Genomic DNA, 23843 nt, shown 5'->3' on the forward strand with positions numbered 1-23843 from the left:
CACTATTCCTGTGGCTGGCTTTTCTGGGTTCTCAATTGGATGCAAAAAGGTGTTCGACATCCAGAATCTTTCTACTCTGCCTGGTCAGGACTCTAGTATCTCCCATCACTAGTGATCTCTGGGATATCCATTCAGCTTACGGCCATCCACGTCTGTCCCTTTCTTCTGCCAGATCTAGTAGAGTCTCCCCTATTGGTGTCCAGCATAGTATTTGTCCAAAGATCAGAGGATCCCTCTACAGATTTGTGGAACCGTTTCTTTGTACAGCTTACTCCTCTGCAGTTTCCTGCCCTGCAAACTGGAGCCACCTCAGCATCCTGGATTGTCGTTCTTAGTTCCTGTATCCCAGGAGCCTGCTGCTCTTGGTTGGGGCTCCACTGCTCTGGGCTGCAATTTAGAAAGTGCCCCCAGGCAAAAAGGCAGGGTTGATGTGAAACTCGCTTTTATGCTTGCCTCTGGTCCAGGATCACATCCTTGTACTAAATATTGTCCAATGCCTAAAAACAGTTGCTCTGTATATTTTCTTCATTTTTGGTTGCCTGTGGCAGGAGGATAAATCTAATAATTGTTACTACACCATAGATACAACCAGAAGTCATATACTCCCTTTAAAAGACCTTTTCTTTAATTAGAGTGAATTTGTTTTATTTTAAATATAATAGAATTTTAAGCTCTATCTTTAAAGTCTGAGCTATTTCAAGATCTATTTCCCAAAAGAAGTCCCAGAAAAAAGACTGTCTGAAATGAAGATACACACAAGGGTTTTTAATTATCCTGGAGTTTCCTTTGTTAGTGTATGCACCTTTCCCTAACAAGAGAGATGACATGTTCTCTATGGTAAAATAGAGTTACTGTTAAACACTGTTGTATAGGAAGATCAATATATGTCACTCAGTTTTTTCAGATAATGGCATACATAAAAAAAATGCTAGGATTTTTATGAAATACACCAGAGGCCAAAGGTTGGTGGAGGCCGTCAGCCCAGAAAGGGATTATAACCACCTAAGGCCCTTCCCATTCACCCTGGAACACTCGGGGGATCACTTTTCTCCACTCCTCCAACCTCCGTTCCTAGCATGCAGACTAAGAAATGCTACAGAGGGAAACTTGGAGTTCAGAGGTCACTAAGAAATGAGCAAAAAACTTAAGTCAAATCTCACTGTCCAGGTAGAAAAGAGAACTTCCAAAAGCAATAAGAGAGTCCCAGGCCAGAATCAGAAGGTCCTGGAGACAGGGGAAAGGATTTTAATAGAAAACAACCAAGGGCAGAAACCCCCAAGGCCTACAACAAGTTTCCCTCTTAGAAAAAGATGCTTTTTGCCTGGAACCTCTTCAGAGACTAGCAACCAACAGAAGCTTCCTGTTGGCCTGACTGCAGGGTCACCAGCTATACGAAGCACCCCCTGGATTTGTGGGGCATGGCCCTATAGTTTGTCCACAACAAATATATCAGAATTGCTTCTTGACTTCATTTGTGGTGTATGTAATTGCAGGTTTTAGCAGAAAATGTTTATGCCTTTGTCTTATTTCTAATAGAAGCATGAAAGACGTTCTGTCTCTATAAATCTACTTCAAAACTCAGTAATCACGTGAAAAGGAAACACATAGACCAGGCTTTTACTGTGCACTTATAATCTGGCTTTAAGGATAACAAAAAGTATTAACTGTACATGAGGCATGTGAATAAGTCATACACAAAATGCAAATCATCAAGGTAGCATTTTTACATTTTCCCACCCATTTAAACATAATCGGACATTGGAACTCATGCAACAATATGCTTTCATAAAAACTCCCTGCTTTCTCTTTGCTATGTCATTTACATTGCCATGGCCACTTTATGTTAAATCTTCAAAGCTGTTTCTAATGGCGCCTTCAGCTCATCCACAGAGCATGGCTAATGTACACTTTACTGCTCAAGCTTGTGCATCCTGTAGCTGAGTTTTCATTTTCATTTCTTTTCAGAGAACTGCATGGTCTCTGCATCCAAACGCATGCTTTTATTCCATTAAAAGGAAAATAGATCTGAGAGAAATCATTTTTGCTTCATTGATAAAAACAGTGGCATTCATAGAACATCTTTATTATGCTTTCAGAGATTTTTATTAGCTCCTGTATTACCTCTAAGAGATACAAAGAAAAGTGGTAAAGGAGGAGGAGGTGGCGGTCTTCATTTCATGAGTAACGACTGGGAAGAAATAAGGGATGAAGGGCATCACCATATGTATTTTGAAGGTCAACAACACCAAAGACAGCTGTAGCAGCTGTTAGTAAATTCCTACATTCTACTTTCATTCTTTAGTAGGATAAACCTACAATTCTTTTGAAAAGTTTTTCCCATTAGGAAAACTTATTTCTTGGCCTGAAAGTTTCTTAGGGGCCTTTCTAACTACACTTGGCCAACTTAGCTTCTAGACCAGTGCAATGACTAAAAAAGAAAATTTTCAAGCAAAATCCAGGCTTTCGGGCTGCTCAGCTAAATTCTGATCAAAACAGTAGAATGGCTACCTCTGTCCACAACCTTCGGGAAGAAGGGACATGGAAAGAAAGGCTCCCAAGATAGGAGATCCATGGCTTTCTATTACAGAAGATGTTTTGGGTAAAACTCAGAACAAAAGTAAGGTCCTTGAAAATCATGCAATCACACATCAGACAATAACTGAACACTGGGCTCAGGTGGCCTTGTGGGGAAAATAGAACAGCCAATAACATTGTTTTTTTGGGTTTTCTTTTCTTTCTTTCTTTTTTTTTTTTTTTTTGTTTTTTATTTTTTGTCTTTTTGAGACAAGGCCTTGCTATGCAGCTCAGGCTGGCCTGGAACTCAACTTTGTAGCCCAGGCTGGCCTCAAACTCACAATGATTCTCCTGCCTCAGCCTCCTGAGTGCTGGGATTACAGGCGTGCACCACCACACCCGACACATTGTTTTAACGATGTCTTTGCAGAGCAAAAATTTTTCATTTTGCTGAAGTTAAATTTTTACAGTTTTATTATCTTATTGATTATGCTTTTGGTATCATGCCTAAGAACTCCTTACTTCTGTTTTCATAAATAACTTTTTATGTTTTACATGCGGATCTATGGTCTATTCTGAGTTTTAGATTAGAGTTCATTTTTTTTGCCTAGGTGTGTCCAGTTGTGCCAACACTATTTTTTGAAAAAAAAAAAATTATCCTTTTTCTCTAACTGTCTTTATACTTTTGTTGAAAATTGATTGGCTGGATTTTCATGGGTCTATTTCCAGGTATTCTATTTCAGGGGTCAGTGAACTACAGCCTATGAACCAAAAGTTAAGAATAGTTTTGCATTTTAAATGGTTTTTTAAAAACCCAAAGAATAATATTTCAACAGATATGAAAATTACATGGTATTCAAATTTAAGTGTTCATAAATAAAGTTTTATTAGAACTCAACCAAGCCCGTTCATCTACCTCTGTTTTCCATCTACAAAGGCAGAACGCTAGTTATGACAGAGACTTCATGGCCCACAAAGCCTAAGCTATTTGCTTTCTGGTCCTTTACAGAAGTTTGCCAAACTCTGGTCTAAGATCTGAGCATCCTTATAAGCGTCCATGCAGATCCTCAGGGGCTCTCTGAATACCACTATTAAAAATACGGAAAGGACAGAAGCTTTAAATAGAACCCCTGAAAGCCCTGAGGAAGGCAGAAAATGAACGCATTTAATAGCCGGCTATCCTTTCCAACTAGGACTGAAATATAAAAGCCTTAAGTAAAACTATTCTTAAGAGGATGAATTTTACTGCACTATACAGTTAAACTATAAAAGGAAATTTCAAGGCTAGAAGGTATTTATTTTAATGACTTTTTCTTAAGTGTCTCCATGAGTCATAAACCAAGAAAAAATATTTATAATATGCAAGATGACAGGCTAATATCATGAATATAGGGTGTTTTTATAAAAATCAATTGGAAAATGACACACACAATTTTTAACTTCAGTAGTAATTTTTAAAATACAGAATTAGCAGAGATTAAATCATATTAGCAGAAAGTACAAAGAATGATAATATCTAGGGATGACAAGGACAGGGAAACATTTTCTCGTATGTTCCCGTGGGGAGATGAAATTGGCACAGCCTTTCAGAACACCACCTAAATGCCAAAATACACCGATGCTGTGTTACACTTAGCAACTTATCATCAGAAAATAATAGCAACTGCTAACATTTACATGGCACTCAGTGTGAACCAGGATTTCCAAGCGCTTTATCCACTGACTTAGTCTGTTTTGTGCTGCTACACTTGACGCTGGGTAACTTATAAAGAGAAGATTCGTTTCTTACGGTCCTGCAGGCTGGGATGTCCAGTGTTGAGGGGCCTGCATCTGGTAAAGGACTTCTTGTCACATCATCCCACAGTAGAAGGTAGAAAGACAAGAGGGCACGTATGAAAGGAAAGGGAAAGGTGCCAAACTCACGCATGCATCAGGAACCTAATCCGGTAATAATGAACACACTTCATGATAATGGCATTAATCCATGTATGAGGGCACAGCCTTCAAGATGTAATCACCTGTTAAAGATCCCACTTCTCTACCTTATTGCATTGGAATTTAAGGATTTAACATACAGACTTTGGGGGTGACATTCAAACCTTAGCGTCTACTTTAACACATTTACTCTTCGCAACACCAGGAAGTAGGTCTTATTAGTTCCATGTCACAGATGTGGAAACTGAAGCACAGAGAAATGAACCACCTGCCCAAGATTATGTAGCTAGTAGAAGGTGGCAGAAATAATTACGCACATAGGGACTTATAAACTAGGTGACGATTTGCTTGCTTCAGCAGCACATATACTAAACTAGGTGATGACTATGTACAACATGGTCTAAAATAGAGAGAAAAAAAAACCCAAAACTCCACCAAAAGACTTCTAGATTTAATAGCCAAATTCAGTAGCACAGCTAGATAAAAGAAAGAAAGAATGAAGGGGGGAAAATATATATATACACACACACACAAGACAGCTAAGGTAATTATACTGCTAAGTTCTACTGGTTTATTGAAAAACAGTAAATGTTTAATTGTTTGATCAGTCTTACATGCCTAGATCTGGTTACCTGAGTAACCACTTTGAAGATAACAATATGTAGGGCTGGGGATGTAGCTCGGTGGCATAAGTGCTTTCCTGGCAAGCCTGAGGTCATGAGTTCAATTCCCGGTACCAAAAGAAAAAAAAAAAGGTTAAAAAAAAAAGACAACAATATGCAATACAACAACCACTGTTAATTTCCTATCACTTCGTTTTGAAATTCAGTACCTTTTTATTGTTTTTATGTTGTTTGTTTGTTTACATCTTTGTTTTTGTTATTTTGTTTTCACTCTTTTCTCTTTAAAATAAAAGAAATCAACAGAATTTCTGTACACATACAACAAACTTACTGAGAGAGAAATTAGGGAAACCACACCTTTCACAATAGCATCCCCAAAGAAATGAAATACCTAGGAACCAATGTAATGAAGAAAGTAAAAGACCTCTACATTGAAAACTACAGTACTCTAAAAAGAGAGATTAAAGCGGATATCAGAAAATGGGAAGCTATCCCTTGTTCTTGAGTAGGAAGAACCAATATAGTGAAAATGGTCATATTTCCAAAATTGTTATACAGATTTAATGCAATCCCGATCAAAATATCAACAGTATATCTCACAGAATTAGAGAAAACTACCTAAAATTCATTTGGAACCAGAAGAGACCTAGAACAGCAATGGTAATCCTGGGCAACAAAGGCAAGGCAGAGGGCATCAAAATCCCTGACTTACATTTACACTACAAAGCCACTGTGACGAAACTAGCATGGAATTGGCAAAAAACAGACCCTAGGACCAATGAAACACATTAGAAGATGGACAAACAACTCTAGATACACTTAGCCACCGTATCCTTAATGAAGGAGTGAAACACCTTGACTGGAAAAAAGATAGCCTCTTCAATAAATGGTGCTGGAAAAACTGACTTTCCACATGCCAAAGACTGAAACTAGACCCATATCTACCACCATGCACTAAAATAAATTCAAAATGGATCAAAGATCCAAATATTAAAACAGAAACAACAAATCTGCTGGAATATACAATAGGTAGAACTCTTAAAGACATTGATGTAGGCAAAGACTTTATGAACGAAACCCCAATCACATAGGAACTATCACAAAAAATCAACAACTGGGATCTCAAAGCTTTTGCACAGTAAGGGAAACTACCAACAGAGTGGAGAAAGAACCCACAGTGTGGGAAAATTACTTTGCCAGCTGTTCTTCAGACAAAAGACCACTACCTAGAACACATAAAGAACTCAAAAAAATCAACCCCCCCAAATTTAAAGACCCAATCCAAAAATGGGCATCTGAAATGAATAGACACTTCTCAGATGAAGAAGTAGAAAGGGCAAATAAATACACAAAAAATGTTCAACATCACAAGTCATCTGAGAGATGCAAATTAAAACAATGCTGAGATTCTATCTCATCCTGGAAAAGAATGGCTATTATCAAGAAAGCAACAAATAACAAATGCTGGTGGGGCTGTGGGGAAAAGGAAACCTTTCTCCGTTGTTGGTGGGAGTGTAGACTGGTGTAACCACTGTGGAAATCAGTGTGGAGATTCCTCGAAAAAAATAAGACTAGAGGTCTCATTTGACCAAGCTATTCCCCTTCTTGCTATCTTCCCAGAAAAATTAAAAGCATCGTACCACAGGGATATATGCACACCCATGTTTACAGCAGCATGATGTGTAATACCTAAGTCTTGGAAACAGCCCAAATCCCTATAAACTGATAAATGGATAAAGAAGTTGGTTTTTAATACAATACAGTACTACTCTGCCATGAAGGATAAGCTTGAGACATTTCTAGTTAAATGGGTGCATCTTGAGACCATACTCTTAAATGAATAAATCATACACACATGTGTAAATACTACATTGTTTCTCTGGTGTGAGAAGCCAAAAGTGTAAATAAGGACCAAAATAGACAACAGATATTATGAAATAGGGAGAAAGGGCTGGGGATACAGCTCAGTGGCACAGTGCCTGCCTGGCAAGCATGAGGTCCTCAGTTCAATTCCCAGTACCAACAACAAAAAAAAAGAAAATAGGACAAAATGGTCAAATGGGAAAGGAACCTAGGGAGGGGGACGGGGATAGGAAGGAAGGCAAAAAATGAGGAAAGAAGGAAAAAATAGAAACAAAGCTTTCGTAAATAAGAAGGGGAGGAGGGGTTGAAGGGAGGGGAGAGAAACGGGGAAAAAGAGAATCAAGTCATGTACAGGTACAAATTCTCTACGGTGAATGTGATTATTATGTATACCTAAAATGTGCCAATAAACTTAACTAATTAAAAAATAAAATAAAAGACAGAAAAATCAGAAACAGGTTAAATTTTAAAAGAAGATCATGGTACTCCCTCCATAGATTAATCATTTAACCACGTTGCCAAAGATAATTGTGATATATTTTGGAAAGAAGGGTAACAAAATAGTGTGAAAAATATAACCTTATTTTCATTTTAAACTATAATTATGTGCATGTGCAGAAAAGGTCCAGAATAATAATCGCTAAAGTACAAATTACGGTATGTGAAAGTGATAAGCTCATGGGTAATTTTTTCTTTTGTTGTATTTATATGTTTTATTCTTATTTTTCCCAAAAATATTACTTATAAAAGTTTAAAAATATTAATTAAAAGTGCGTTCTCACTTTCTATCTTAAAAACCATATATTTTAATAAAATGCAAATGTAAAGAGCCTAGGATACTTAACAAGACAGGGGCTGTATAACTGTAGTAAATTACTTTTATACTAATAAAAGAAAATAAATATTAAAGGAGAATTTCAGGGAAAGTATTGACTTTAATTTGAGAACAGTTCAATATACCAAGAACATTCAGTCATGTGGCATTTGTCTTTCCTTCCTGCAATAACTTATCAGAGCAGTAACTGGAACTTTTATGTCTCTAGAGCTCTTTCAGCTACCCACTCCACTGACCTCACAACACTGCTTTCAGGCTAATGCACACAGAAAGCTGGGAAATAGGAAACAAGGGGGAAAAGGGATATTTCTAATTTATGAAGACACCTGCAGATTTTTCTGTGTATTGCATGGGGGAAAGTGTTTCAAGATGGTGTTGAGATTACTGATGTCCTGCTACATAAGCACAGCACTCTGGGGCAATATGATAACATGGGGGGGGGAGTCTCTTTACATAGTTTCACATAATTTGCGGCAGCACATGAGCCAGGGAATTTGCACCAAGTGCAAACTCATCTGCCAGTGAGTCCAAGGAAAAATCCATAATAATGACCATCATAATTTTGGGGTGGCCTTGTTTTAACTGCCTATTGGTAAACTGAAAAGAAATTTTCTCCTACTCCATCTAATTTAAAACCATGCATTTGTCAACCTAGATGCCCATCAGCAGGTGAATAGATAATGTGTGGTATATATACACTACATTATATACATATAATGTGTAGTAAATAGACATATATACATATATAATGTGTGGTATATACACACCACAGGAGTGTGTGTGTGTGTGTGTGTGTGTGTATACTATGTAGTATATATACATATATGTCAAATGGCATATATACACACAATGGAGTATTATTCAACCAAGAAGAATGAAAGGAAATGGATGGAACTGGTGATCATCAGGTTAAGCAAAACAAACCAGATTCAGAAAGTCAAATGCTGCATGCTTTCCTCCATATATATGATCTTAAACAAACAAAAAAGAGAGGACATGAAATTAGCAGGGAGACTATTAGAGAAGAGGAAGGGAACCAAGGGGAAGAGGAGAGGGCCAGGTAAGGGAGGATAATGGGTGTGAAAACTATAAAAGCATATTATAGGCATGTAAGGATGTGCCAAAAGGAAAACTACTACCCTCTATAACTAATGCACCACTACTAATAAAATTGTGCACCTGTGATGGCAAACAAGCAGACTGAGGACGAGTTTTGATCAAATGCACTTAGGGTGTCACCTAGGTGAGGATTCTGCTCACCTATCCCAGCAGCCTGACTACATTTAAAAGGAAGATGAAAGAGCAGCTGATTCCTTTGGACTTCTAATCCTCTCAGGAGGAAATATATTGTGACTTCTGTCCCAAAGAAGGACATATGCAGTCTAACGTGACTCATTTGCTGAACACTGACATTTTTCAAATGTGGGTAAAGCCACATGATCCCAGAACTGTGCTTAACTTCTTCATCCACTCATATGACATGTCCTGCTGTTGGGTTTGCCAGCATGTCATCATCTTCAGGGTGACACTTGCTAATTTACTCTTCACCCCCAAAACCATGTTTAATCCCCACATTTTAGCTCTGCTAAAAGCTTCAGCAGGTTTGAGAGAAGGGGTCAAGGTCAGCAATCTACTTAGCCAACTGGCTTTCTTGTACCAACCTAAGTATCTTTCTTTGAGAATCCCAAAGCCAGGTCTCTTTCTGTGGAAATAACCTTACTTCCTGTGGGATAGGAAATAAGGAAGTCTAAAACATTTTTCTCACGAATATTTCAATTAATAATGAGTTAATGGGAGGCTAGAAGGGGAAATAAGCAGAACAAAAGAAGATATAAAACAGAAGGACTTGGGAAGGAATTCGGGACTTCCAAATTGCTTTCTTCTCATAGTAACAGCAAGCAGAAAGCTACGTGGCACCCCAGCCTAGAAGAAAACAAGACAGCAACGTATGCTAGACATGGGAGGAAAGCAGAAGAGAGCAGTTGGAGAGCGAGGCTTTGGGCACAAAAAGAATTGGCATTAGCCTGGGGTTGGGCTTATCATTTCCTTGCATTGAACCTCATTTCATTTCTGTAGAGGTGATTACAGAGTCAGAAAGTCATGGATTATAGAGAAACCACTGCAGTGATGTCCTGACGCTAACAGATCAGAAACATGGATTCCAAAATACAAGAGTCAAACAAATAGATGGCAGGGTAATCTTGTTGCTCTGACAAGTAATAATGATGCCATTCACTGAAAAAGGAAACTCTACGGACACTTGTCCTGGATATCCAGCAACAATAGGTGCCTCTCGATGAGCGGATAAGAGTCACCGCTGGGCGTGACTGAGCCCCCACCTGCCACAAGTACCCGACACCACACAGGAAACACACTCTTCCCACAGTCACCACCTTGCCCAGCCTCCAAGTGCCAGGAGTACTCAAGAGGGAGTCAGGAGACACCTCTGTCCTGGCTCCACTGCGACACACTGGAAGTCTTTTGGGAGAGCTGCTTGTACACTCCGGGCTTCTGTTCCTCCTTTGTGATCTAGAGAGAACGTTCATGGTTCAATCACTTAGGACTGCTGTGAGGATGAAGCACGGTATCAACCTCCTGAGAGACCGGGGAGGAGAAAGGGAGGGTGCTCAGGGGCCTGAGTCCTTGTTGACAGTGGTCCAGAAACTTGTGCTGTGAAGCCATGGTCCCACAGGTGGATCTAGCTAGTATTAAGTTAAATGTTCCACCACCGTCAAGGGAAGGAGGGAGGAAAATGTGGAGGTAGACATGAAAGAAGCTGGGTGAATCAGTATGTTGTTTTAGCTCCACCCCCACAGCATGTCTAGCTCACCTCCTGGTTTATAATTTTTGCTCACCTGGCACCTAGCGTGTCTCCTACCACATCATACATCTTTTTCAATGGATGAACGAGGGAACATTGTTAGGGGACAAGAACAGGGTGCAAATTAAAATTGCCGCTGGCAATCTTTAGGGGATAATCCTTATGATCCAAAGGAAGATGACCAGAGTACCAGAGTCAGGGCTGCAACAAAGCGCCCGTATAGGGCTGGGGATTTAGCTCAGCGGCAAAAGCGCCTGCCTGGCAAGCGCAAGGTCGTGAGTTCGGTTCCCGGTACCGGAGAAAAAAAAAAGCGCCCGTATATAATTCTCTGGGTCCCCTCCTTTAGGGTGTATCTACTGGTTTCCTTCCATGAACACCAATGGCAGCCTATATGATTTCTATCTCCTTCCAAGTCTCCATCTCCACCACGCCATGATTTTAGCCGATAATATTATCTTTCCAAGTGTTGATATTGGTGTTGTCAAATAAGCTTATGACAATGAAGACACAGACATTGTTACACTTAAAGGGTGAAAGACACAGTTACCTACAGAAACCATTTTTTAAAGCAATTTCTGAAGATCCTTGTTTACAGAGGGGTCAGCCGGAAGCTCTCCCTCCCCCCCAGATTAGAGAGGGTGTAAGAGCAGGACTGTTGCTCTGGGGCCAGAAGACTGTTTGCGAAGAGCAAGCCCATCATCTCTCCATAGTTGGGCTCATTCTGCCCCAAGCGAAAACAGCCACACCAAGCACACCCTCCAATGGCAGCCGCTGTCACAGCTGAGCCCTGGCCTCGTTCCCACCAAGCTGTCCTCAGCACTTCTCCAGGGAGCTTCTCTACTTGGAAACCAGATCCTGAGGTTTCTGAACCTTCCCAAACACATTCTGAGCACAAATCAGGAAGACAGGGATGGGGGCGGCAGGAGCACAGACGCAAAGCTATTTTTGAGTGACTGGAAATAAAAGCTAAACACAGGTGTGTTCTGCACAAGTGGAAATGTTCCCAAATCCACAAGAATTCTTTATAAATAAACTAAAAAACAAACCATTCCGGTTGCCACATCTCATTCTAGTTTCCAGGGACGCACACAAATAGTTCAGGTCCTTGCACATTATTTCAGGAACCGCAGAGGCCTTACAGACACCCACCAAAGGTGTCTGACTCATTTTCTAGAAAGCCACACAAACTGACAATCTAGGGCTGGAAATGAGGGCACTGCTCGCTTCGTGACTCCTGCCACGGCACAGAAAAGGAAGGCAAAGAGAAAGCACCTTAACTGATTACAAAACATGGGCACAATTCAGGACCAATGGAGACTCACAGCAAATGCAATTGAATTTAAAAAAGAATAATTCAAGTCTTTCACCTTAACTCATGCATACACCGAACATGTACATCACATTGCATAGTAAACCAATCATGATGAAACACAGCATCATCTTAATGAACTTCGGGGTGACTCCGGAAGTTAGAAGCAGAGGTAAGACTTTTCTATAATAGCAGCAGGGTTTCACAGGCTCAGACTCCATTTTCCCCACTTTTAGCAGGCAAAATATTTATGGCACATTTTCTTTCCAAATTCTTGCTAAAATATCACCCACTGTGAAGTCTTAACTATTTTAGGTGGATTTTTTTTTCTTTTTACCATTTTTACCCACTTGATGTTACAGCATTCCAGCTCTAACGGCAGATTGGGCCCAGACATGAGAACCTTTTAATCCATTTCCAAAGTCAGAAAAAGCAGCCAAAGTTGACTGAGGTGACACTTCCTAGGATTACGGGCATTACTGGCAGACTACTTCCTGCAAGAGGTGTCTTATGCAATATCTTACGGAAGCTTGATAGCAGTCCTGTGAAGCCAGCTTTATGGCTGAGGAAACTGAGGCTCAGAGGGGTTAAGTTACACAGCCGGGCACTGTGGAGCTGGGATTCAAATCCTAGTTTCTGTAGGCTGGTGGCCTGCATAACTCATTATCATAACATGCTGCTTCCAACAAACTGAAATACTACATGAAAGTTAGCAGGAATTTTATGGGAATAAAAATAAAACTTGCACCAGTACAGGAGAGCAAGAGATCCGACTTCCCAGCAGTTCATATAAAATAATAATAAAAACAAAATGATAGCTATAAAACAAGGGTTTTTGTTAAGCAACAAGCTCATAATTGCCTTAAGCAGCATGAATTAAGACTGGCTCTGCTATTAGCCATCAGAGAACAGCTAAATGGGTAGACAAGATCATCCTAGGCACCAGGAACCTCCATGCTTCAGGTCAAGTCCATGAGGACACATGAGCAGGATGTGGATACATAGTAGGTTCCTCTAGAACAGGTACATGGACCAAGGCCAGAAAGACAGACTGCGGCCAGAATGCCTGGGGGAAGGAATGTCGGCATCACCTGTCTGGATTTGATCATAAAGGAAAGAAAAGCTGCTGAAGACTGCTTGGTGCATAGGAGTCATATGTGCACAGCATTGTTATGGGACGACCAAAATAAAAGGTTGGGGTACTAGGAAGGAAGTGGATAGCGCGTGACTGCAGTCAGCAACAGTACCTCTCTACCCTTCCCCATTCAGGGCTTTCCTCTGGACTAAGTGTGGAGGTGTAGGCCCAGCCCCTCCCTGTTCGTCAGGCTCACAAGCCTAGGCTTAGCTTGCATGGACAGGAAGTGGCAGGGACACGGGAAGGTGGCTTGAGGGTGAGGGCAGGGTGGTTCTGGGAGGACCAATTGTCAAAACGATATGAGTACTTTTAGGCCTAGGGAACACAATCAGGGTGCAGGTTCGGTCAAGGAACTAAAGACAGTGTCCTCTTTTGCAAATGTAATAGCAAATTGCTTCTAAAGACATTAATCCACGGGATGTGATGACTCAGTCCCAGCACTCAGGGGGCTGAGACAGGAAGACTGCTGTGAGTTCAAGGCGAGCCTGGCCTATATACTGAGACCCTGTTTCAAAAAACCTAAAGAAAAAAAAATTGGACATAAATCCTAAACTGAGTAAGGAAGCACCTGCCTGTAATCCCTGTACTTGAGAAGCTAAGGCAGGAGGATCTCGAGTTTGAGGCCAGTTTGAGGTACATAGTGAAGCTTGTCACAAAAACAGAACAGAACATCCCCCCCCCAAAAAAAAAAAACACTAATCCACAAAACGGGAGAAATGGGATGCAACCCTCAGGGTACTCTTGAAAGCAGCCTTCCATATCCACCTACTCATTCCTCCCTACTGGGTCCGGACTATGAGGTTAGAGATAAAAATGACCAAGATCAAGATAATATGTTCTCACCATGACATGATTTCAAATGACAAGGGCCGAAGTATAACGTGTTAAGACGTAAATCAACATGTTCAGGTAAGAGACCAACCATGGAGGTTCTTCCTTTTCTCAGACCTTATTCAATATGACTGAGACACAGAATGTTTGATTAAAAAGTGGCTGCGCCTTCTCTAAAAGCAAAACAAAAACAGGACATCAAGTTGTCCCCCCACACAAAGAATGGCAGCTATTTAATTCTCTAGTTGCCTTATCATTACAAGTGATAAACTTTTCTATACCCTTCCCTGTATTACTAAAGCCAATTATCAGTGCTAATTAGGAAAATATTTGTATAATGCTTCTTTCTCATTTAATCATTTCCTTATTCTGTTTGTTTGGTTACAAGTGTGATTAAAAATAGGAAATGTGGGCCGGGGATATAGCTCAGTGGCACAAGTGTCTGGCTGGCAGGCGCAAGGTCCTGAGTTTGAATCCCAGTACCAAAAAAAAAAAAAAAAAAAAAAGGAAATGTACTGTGCATAAGAAACCAGCCCAAAGGATACTCAGCAGGACAAGGGGAGGAGTGGGACAAAAAGAGAAGCGCTTCTGCCTCCCTGCAGAAAGAAACAACAAAGGAAGCATCTTTCCTCTCCTCTCATTTCCTCCTGCCATATTCAACACCCACAGAGCTACACTGAAATAACTTAAGGGGAGAGTACTTCGCAGGTAAAAAAGATGGATGGGTTCTCGGGTGATTGACAAGGGAGGGTATAATTTGCTATTCCAGAGAAGTGCCTATAACTCCAGCATTATTTAGCATATCACTTTCATATGGAGTCCATGAGAGGGCCAGCTCTCTCCCTAAGATAGGCCTGACCTTTGGCAAGCTACTGAACCTTGGAGTCTGGTCCTCAGTTCATTGACATATTTGGATTAAGCTCTTCAGACACACAATCTCCGAAACTGTTTCCTACACGTTTCCTAGGTGGTTTCCTCCAAAACCATCTTTGGCCATAAAGGTAAACCCTATCAATCACTTTATGGACAAACTGGGGGCTAAGGCAGTAACAGCCTTTCAGTAACAGCCAGAGCCCACCCCAGTCCCCTGCTTCCTCTCTCCCTTCTCTGCATCCTGCACCCCACCAAGGCTTCTCAGCCCTGCAAGAGCTCAGGTGCCATGGTGATCTCCAAGTCACACCTGTGCATAGGAAATTACACCCTCTCCGCCACTTACCTAGATACCAGAATAAAACCACGTTCTATGTAAAAACCCTGTACTTCAGAGAAAAGGCCATATGTTCCAGGAATCACTTGAATAATGTGGCTTTCAACTTCTGACTGGGTGAAGAGCATCACATGAAAGGAGAAAGCACTCGTGATAGGACCTTGGTAAACTGCATCTCTTAGCACAGATTTTATAGCTCTCCTGGTGTTTAAAGGGCTCTCTGGCTGTCACGATAATAAAATCATCCAACCTTCTTAGCCCAAACAAGAAAAGTAAAATTCTCCCAGGCATTGTATCTGTTCTTGATCTTGAACAGCAAACATTCTTTAAGCATTCGCTGCCTATGAGGCAGGACCAGCCTCTTCAAAGTCCCTCCACCAGTCCCCTGTGACACAGCTTTGCAGCTTGGCTGCTCCAGAGGGCAGAGCCTGTGCCCAAGCAGGCTGCCTTCTGGATTACTCCTTCTGGGAAACACTTTTCTGCAAGGTCATGTGAATCTGCAGCTGGAGCCAGGTCTAACAGAAATCTATTCAATTTTCAAGTTCGTTCATTTATCTTTACTCAGCTTGATCAAACGGAAAGATACAAAATCTTTCCCACAAGCTCAGGACCATGGAAACCAGGAATTTCAAGGGCTGAAGAAAAAGCCTGCACTATTCTGCAGACACCCCGAAGTAATTTCACAGTTTAGAAGGCAAGAGAGAACCTTTATTTACCTTATTGATGAGAGTCACTATATCTCCTTCTTTGATTGTCAATTCATCGTCATTCTGTGCCTCATATGGAAATATTACTTTGCAGTAATCCTTGGCTGTAATAAGAAGAGAAAACACAATCCTTAAGGTGCTTTATAAATGAGCTGGGCCAGGAGAAGGTGCTCTCTCTTGTGTTCATTTAAGGGGGAGGCACACACAATAGGTAGGACATTATGGCTACATAAAGAAAGGGTCACCCTCAGAAAACTCCCTGAGAGTGCTCATCGTAGGCGCATGCATATTTATTCTCTACATTTTCCCTCTCACAAATAGTGTGACATCATGAAATGTTATTGGCTGCTTTGCTTTTCTCAGGCAAAAAAAAAAAAAAAAGCCAAAAGATGTCCTTGGCCTCAGGAAAACAGAACATGTACTATTTTCTATACTCTTTAGGTGTATACATAAGCAGACATCTGCAGAGAACAAAAAGTTAAAATCTGTCTCACTGCCTTCTTCCAAACATTATAAAATCAGAAATAAGGAATTTATATATGTTACAAAGCTGACATGGTACATAAAACAATGAAAAACTGCCTCATTATGGTATGTCTTAAGAGACAAATGTTGATGTATTTTTATGTGAGTACATGTCAACCACAAACAACTGACAAATACTGACAGAAACATTTTTTTTTTAATATAAGAATTGAAAACAAGGCCGTGTGCATGCTAGACAAGAGCCCTACCACTGAGCTACACCCCTGATTAAGAAGACAGTGAAAACATTTGTAAGGGATTTGAGAAATGAAAACTTGGAAAATAGGGCTTTTATGACTCAGGGCAGAAGATAGAAAAAAAATTCAAGAATATTAGTATTTACTACAGCAGGCATTTATTATTATCCATCAAAGTCAACAGATTTAATGGCTTTGAATATCCTTAGACATTCCCCAAGGCTTAGGCCAGCTTCTTCATACAGATCCTAACCTAGAACTACTGCATGTCCATATGTATCAGTTATACTGTACCTGCTATACTTTATACCACTAAAATGCACTTCTGTATTTTGGTAAACACCTCATCAATCAAGGAGAGTGATGTATAAAATCAAGGCAGTTTGAAAATCCACAAGACACACTGTGATCTAGGGTTGATAGATGATAGAGATGGAGAGGAAGAAAAGGGGGAAATCACTTTACTTCTGTGTAGATGCTTTTGTGTGTTGTCCAGTGGCTTGAAGATATCAGTTATAGCCCCTATCCTACTGTTGGAAATTCTCCATTTTAGGTACTCTCGGTCTCCAATGGCTTATGCTCATTATACCTGTGCTGACTGAGGGGGCCCTAGTTCTAAATCCCAGCAAGACCATATTCTTAAGCCCACATGGTTACCAACATTCCATCTCTCTTTAATTAGTAATAACAAATCTCCCCGAATGTGAATTAGTCAACTGTTCTGAAGGGAGGGAAAAAGTTAAACATCTTTAAATTGGATAATGATAGTTCCTTACCAATTTTCCTATTGACTCTGCTAGTGAAATATGACTAACCCAACCTCAAAACACAAAATAGACAAACACATACAGTATTAGTGAAGAACTGCCCTGCAGAGCCCCAGGTTTAAGATTAATTCTTTGGACAGAAATCATGGCAGCATTTTACAAAGGATATTAGATATTCATGGCCAGCAAAGAAAGAAGCTGGTCTTGTTGTTCTCTCAGTCAAATAAAAGTTAATAAAATATGGCAGATCGGTGCTGGCTAGCTCCTCAGCAGCCATTTGCAGCCTCCTTTGTCCTTAACAGAAACCTATTTTGTTCGATCATTATATTCAGGAAGAACTCTCCTATAGCCTTAGAGAAGAGCAAATTCTGTCCTAGTAAGTACCGTTAATCCCACTCCCCTTTGTGACTGGTTTAGGCAAGGGCCTATGACCTATTTGCAGCCCATGAAATGTAAAAGGAAAGCTGCTGCTGTGGGGATCCTCAGATATTGTTCTGCGGTTTAGAGAGAGAGAGAACAAGACTTGAAGAAGACAGCTGCCTTCCCTTTCTGCTTTTAACAGTTTTGTCTTTGTTAGAAGACAAGGTAATATTTGGTACTGTTGCAACCATATTGCAATTATGAGAGGAAAGCCAAGAAAATCACAGGGAATTTGACCCTGAGCCCTGACACTGTTGAGATGTCTCAAACGCACCAGCTTCAAGGAGGCTGTGTCTAGAGCTCTTGTTACGGGACTTGGTAAAATAATTGTTTACCGCTACTTTGTGGTCGGGTGTGTATTCACTGCTCCAAGCAGAAGGCATCCTGACGTGAAGGAACTAAATAGTAAAAAAGGGAAACTTCCAGTTACTGCGTCTTGCCATTAACATGCCTCTCTACCCACCTCTACCCCCTAAAAATGCCTCTTCCTATGTATTAGTCATTTTCGTTCCCCTCAACTCTCCCTTCACCACCAGGACCTGGCCCATTGTAGGAGGGTCAATAAAAGACTATAGAACTGGCTTGTAATTCACACAGTGGAAAAATATTGCCAAGAAAGTACTCATATGCTTTAAAATTTTTCACAGAGCCATTCTGTTTTATGTTTACAGTTTCCTGATAAGCTAAGGAGAAGGGCAGGTATCTCCCGCCTTAAAAAATGTTTTATGAGGTATAATAAATACGCTATAAAAAGTACCCATTGTAACTGCACACAGTTTGATATGCTTTAGAAATATTTGTACAGTTGGCTGGCCATCACCATAATCTAGTTTTAGACCATTGCTACCACACAGCTATTGCTGTTTTGTGTGAAAAGTAGTAGGCATAGAATTATCTGGAAAGCATCACTTTTGATTAAAAAAAAAAAAAAAGGAGTTATGTCATCACTCTGGGAGGCTGAGCCAGGAGGATCATAGGTTTGAGTCCAGCCTGGGCAACTTGGGACTTAACAAGACCCTGACTCTAAATAAGAAATAAAAAAAGCCTGGGATGTTGCTTGGGATATAGCTCAATGAGAAGGCCCTGGGTTCAATCAAGTACAGACAAAACAAGAGGCTACTTGGTGGTAGTGGGCTACTACCTACTACTGCTGTCCATAAGCAGGTTGCCACCAAATGTCTCACTCCTCTTTACATCCCCAGAATCCAACACAAAAATTTGTCACTCATTTCTTGACAATCCTTAGGTGATACCTACAAAGTGGTAGAACATTTGAGGAGCGAAGAGTAGGAGGACAGGACTCTAGGCCAGGAGTCAGAACACTCAGGGCTGGGATCAGTTCCAGCTGGGCTTCTGGAGCACATGACCTGAGGTGGTCACACTGTAGCTCTGGATGACCCCAGCGTCCCCAGGTGTAAAATCCCACACCGGCCGTGGAGGGGTAAGGAGAGATTAGTCAATCTCAGCCTAATACTTTCAGCAAATTTAAACTCACTCTAGATCTCAAAATTTAAACTAAACAAGAGCTGACCAAGGTCCTCTAAACATGTGAGTGACATTCGGGGGCTCCAAGAAGCATACTGGGCTAGATCTAAGTTCCTGCTGGCTCTGACACTTCACTACCTCAGTCACATGCACTATCACCCAGACTTCCTGACCATACATGGCAGCCAGTAGCCTCATATTTTAATGTATAATATATTTTAAAATGAGAATTCATTTTTACTTATGAGAAATGTGATCTTTAATTCAGCAATACTAGAAAATCAAAACAGTATATTGGTTTGGATGTATCAACACTTTATTAGGACATTCACTCCAAAGCAAATAAGTGTACATGCAAAAAATTATTACCTGTAAATAATTTTATAGGATATCAGGTCAAACATTTACTGAGCCATCACCATGAAAAGGAAATTGCAGCTTTTCAGACCTGTGATATGTAAGTAAGTCCAGCCACTCCTTCTCATCAAAGGGAAGGGAAGGGAAATGGCAAAAAGAAGACAAACACACATAAACTCACTATGCGGGAGCATAATTGCGCTGTTTCAGTGAAAAGGCAGGATCACAAGTGGAAGAAAGTTCACAAAGCTTAAGCATTTGATATGTCTTAAGAGTACAATTCCAAATCCTTTTTGGACATGGGAAGATTATAAATTTTGAATGAGTAGTGGACAGAGATGGAGAATGGGATGAAATTAATTTTTGGTGGCAGGCATTTTCCATCTATTCATCAAGTAGATGGATTTAATTAGTTTGAGATCAAATAGGAATGAATACATACATACACATAAAGAAATAAAGGCACAGTTTACCTAGCAATTAAAATTATTTCATCTCTACTTTTTCCTTAGAAAGATTAAAAAATACTAATGAATTAGCATAAGACCGAAATCCTAAATCAGTTAAGTTTTTTTGTCTTAAAGTCTTTTAAAACTCTGATAAAAACCAATGACCCTCTCCTTCTAGAAACAAAGCAAAAAATATATACACATTGAAATGGGTGGAGAAAATGTGTATAATGTCAGAAGGTCCAAGGATCCGGATGCCACACCAAGTTCCCAAGTTCTTTGTATTGATTGATTACCAGCTTTCAAATTTTAAGAAAGTTGCTCAATTAAAAGTCACCATGAGACCTTTGGGAGACTGACACAGGAAGATTACAAGTTTAAGCCCAGCCTGGGCAATTTATTATTTTTTTTTTTTTTTTTTTTTTTGGTTTTTGGTTTTTGTCTGGTACCCGCAACCAAACTCACGACCTTGCACTTGCCAGGCAGGCGCTTTGCCACTGAGCTAAATCCCCAGCCCCGAGCCTTGGCTATTTAGTAACTTAGTGAAACTCTGCCTCAAAATTTAAAAAAAGATCTGCAGATGCAGCTCAGTGAGAAGGCCCTGAGTTCATCCTCAGTACCACAGACAGACAGATGAAAAGGCAGGCAGAGAGACAAAAAATTTAAAAGGTGTTGGGGGCCATGGGCAGCTGTGGATGTAGCATAGTAAGCAGGCCTTGGGTTCAATCTCCATTATAAAACAAAAACAAAAACAAAAACCACCAAAAAGTTTAGTAATGATTCACATAGCCCAGAAAACATTATAATCTCTAGACTTTTAGAAAGTTACATATTAAAAACAGACTGTTAAAGCAGTTGAACTCACATATCCACATCACATGACTCCATTCAGCTGGTTTTATGATCTATTCAATAAAAAACAAACCAACATAAAACAAACAAGCAAAAATCCCTCAGCTTAAAAAAATGAAAGTGGAACAAACAGAATAAACATATTAGCAAACTGAATACACACACATAAGGAAATAACATTAAATCCAGAACAACTCTCTGGGCTCAATTTTAGGATATGAAAGTCAAAACCCCATGTGTCATGGTGGGAGTCTAATAGGAGCATTTAGGAGTGGTGGAAAGTACCAGCTCTCACCTAGAAATGGAATTTTCTCTTCATTTTGAACCGTATAACAAAAGCATCAATCTTACTGAGGTCTCTTTTCACCAACATCAAAGTTAGAAATTCTTCCATTCAACTGCTAGATTATCTGAGATACTACTAGTCTGTAATCCCTTATTCAGAACCCCTGGGGACAGAATTTTTCAGATTTTAGAAAGGAACACTGGACATACCATACGATATAGAACATTCCGAGATGGGGGCTAGGGCTGCACCTAGTCACTAAAATTCTATGGCAAATGGGTGATGGATCACTCCAAGTAAGATAAGTAAATGTAATAAACAGATACATGGCAGTCCACAACAAGTTTTATCACACAGTGAACACTAAAGCCGTTTAGTTTTCAGATCTCTTTGTAATTTTGAATTGCATACGGTAGTGTGGACTTCTGTCATGTTCTGGGGAAGATAAACTAAGGTAAATAAGACTAGTATCTGCTTGTCAGACAGCTTATAATCAAGAAGAGGAAATGAGGCATGCACACATACAGTTCTTGACAAGCCAACAGTGAGGAGAGAAGAGAGCCGTGCATTTGACTGAAAGCATCGGAGTGACAGAAATGGGAAATAACTTCCAGAATCAGAGACTCAGGATCCCATCCTTAGACGAGTAAAGTGGCAGTGGCAAGAGGAGCAGGACTTGGGTGTACTTCCCGACCGTTTCCGGTAAGAACTGTGAGCAGAAGCTACAGCTTCCTAGACTCCTTTCCTGGGGATCTGAATCTTCAGTTCCATGGTGGAGCCAGAAACCCATCTACTAAAGAAGCACTTACTTGGGTTAGTCTCACCATCGGGGCGGCTTAAAAAGTCTCAATTGCAGTATGTAGCAGTATCTCACTTGAGTGGGCATTAGCACCGGGGTTAAAAGCAGATCTCTGGGCCCCAACCCTGGGGCTTCTTATTGGGTAGGGCAGGGTGGAAGGCTTGGGGATTTACATTTACGACAAGTTTCCAGGTGATGCTGCTGCTGCTGGCTCTGGGAATAAATACACTATGAGAACCACTGTCCAGCAATGGGTAATTCAATGTCAGGAAGTAGTTTAGCAATGGCTTGGACTGGGAGGGTGAACCAGTAAGTGATAGTACTGGTGCTGGGTGTATTTTATGCTAAGTCTAAAGAAGAACTCCAGTTCTGGGTCAGATTCTGAGGATCCCAGGCTAGCAGGATGGGTAGGGCATGAGATATATACTAGGCTTGTCATTTATCTGATAAATAATTGAAAGTGCACTGTGTAGCAGACAGCAGGGATGCAGCAGTGTCGTAGTGGAGCTTACCACAAACTATACAGCAGTTCAAAAGTGCAGTTCTGCTATGGTTTGAATATGTCTCCCAAAGTTCGTGTGTTGGAAACTTAATCCCCAATGCAGGAATATTGGGAGGTGGGGCCTAGTGGGAGGTGTTTAGGTCCTAAGAGCTCCACCCTCATGAATGGATTAATGTCAATTATAAAAGGGCTTGAAGTCATGAGTTCAACTCCCTGCTTTCTCCTGTTCATGTGATGCCTTATGTCATGTCATAACACAGCAGGAAGGACCTCACCAGATGTGGCCCCTCAGTCTTGGACATCCCAACCCCAAGAGCCATGAGCCACATAGACTTCTATTATTTATAAATTTCCCAGTCTTTGATATCCTGCTACAGCAGCACAAGGTGAACTAAGATAGGATCTCCAAAGGACATTGGCAATGCCTTGAGATATTTATGGTTGTCACAATTGGGGCACAGGAGGTGCTACTGAGGCTGGGGATACTGCTAAATATTCTGTACTCCATGCAGGACAATCCCTACAACAGAAAATGATCTGACTCAAATGTCAATGCTGCCCTGGTCTATATTTATATCCAGACAGGGAAATGAAACCCAATGTATACTGCACGATGTCTGTCAACTCCAAGCCAGCACCGCCCTCTATGAAGAAGCTTACTGCACCCCCACTTACAACAACAGCCTTTGGTCTCAGACACTGCTGGGAATTTGACTTTCAAATTATTTTATGAGCATTAATTAGAACACCTTTTACTCTCTCACCTTTAAAAAGATAAGTATTTTTTAAAAAGCAAAAATGAAAACTCTGAGAAGCAAAGTCTTTCTGTTTTCTACTACAGAGCAGAGGCCACTACTCCCCTCAACAGCAGTTTCTTCTGTTCAGATGAGAAGCTTCAAGACTCTGAGAGAAAACCTATCCATCAGAAAAACGGTCTTCCTTCCGTAAGAGGACTTCATGTGAAATACAGGTATTAAGCAACTCAAGGAGCCTGGCGAGCCTCACAGGAAGGCCCTCACTCTGAATCCAGGTAGAAAGTCTGTGCTGGGGGCGCCTGATGAAAGGTGCTTCCTAGGAAGAATGGGGTACTCCTGGGACATTGAGCATAAGAGCTTTAGTACTTATCAGATGTGAGAGGCACCAAAGGGCAAGTGGGAAATACGTTTCATATTTGATATATCCAAATTCCTAGGCCCAAGAATGAGTGAGCTTTGGGGAGGAAAAGGGAGCAAAAATGCCCAGCATGAAAAACAACATCAAAGGGTTCTCAGCAGGTTAGAGGCTGAGGAAAAACCAGCAGGGAGCTGACCCTTTTTTTCTTCTATTTAAACATGGGGTAAGAAAGTAATAATGAGCTTGGACTGAGAGTAACAATCTGCTCAGCCACTAACCAGACAGGGGTAAGAGACCCGGTTAAGGGTGGT

General features: G+C 40.7%; 1 protein-coding gene across 1 annotated transcript in view; it reads right to left on the reverse strand.

Moving 5' to 3' along the window:
* Nucleotides 1-23843, reverse strand: part of Sh3kbp1 (SH3-domain kinase binding protein 1) — a gene marked incomplete at its 5' end in the record, with an annotated part of 338774 nt that overhangs the window by 81723 nt on the left and 233208 nt on the right. The window contains 1 exon segment of the mRNA XM_005407792.2: nt 15790-15884. Coding sequence (XP_005407849.1) covers nt 15790-15884 — 95 coding nt within the window.

Source organism: Chinchilla lanigera, unplaced genomic scaffold, assembly GCF_000276665.1.
Source record: "Chinchilla lanigera isolate Chin_1 unplaced genomic scaffold, ChiLan1.0 scaffold00108, whole genome shotgun sequence".
NCBI lineage: Eukaryota > Metazoa > Chordata > Mammalia > Rodentia > Chinchillidae > Chinchilla > Chinchilla lanigera.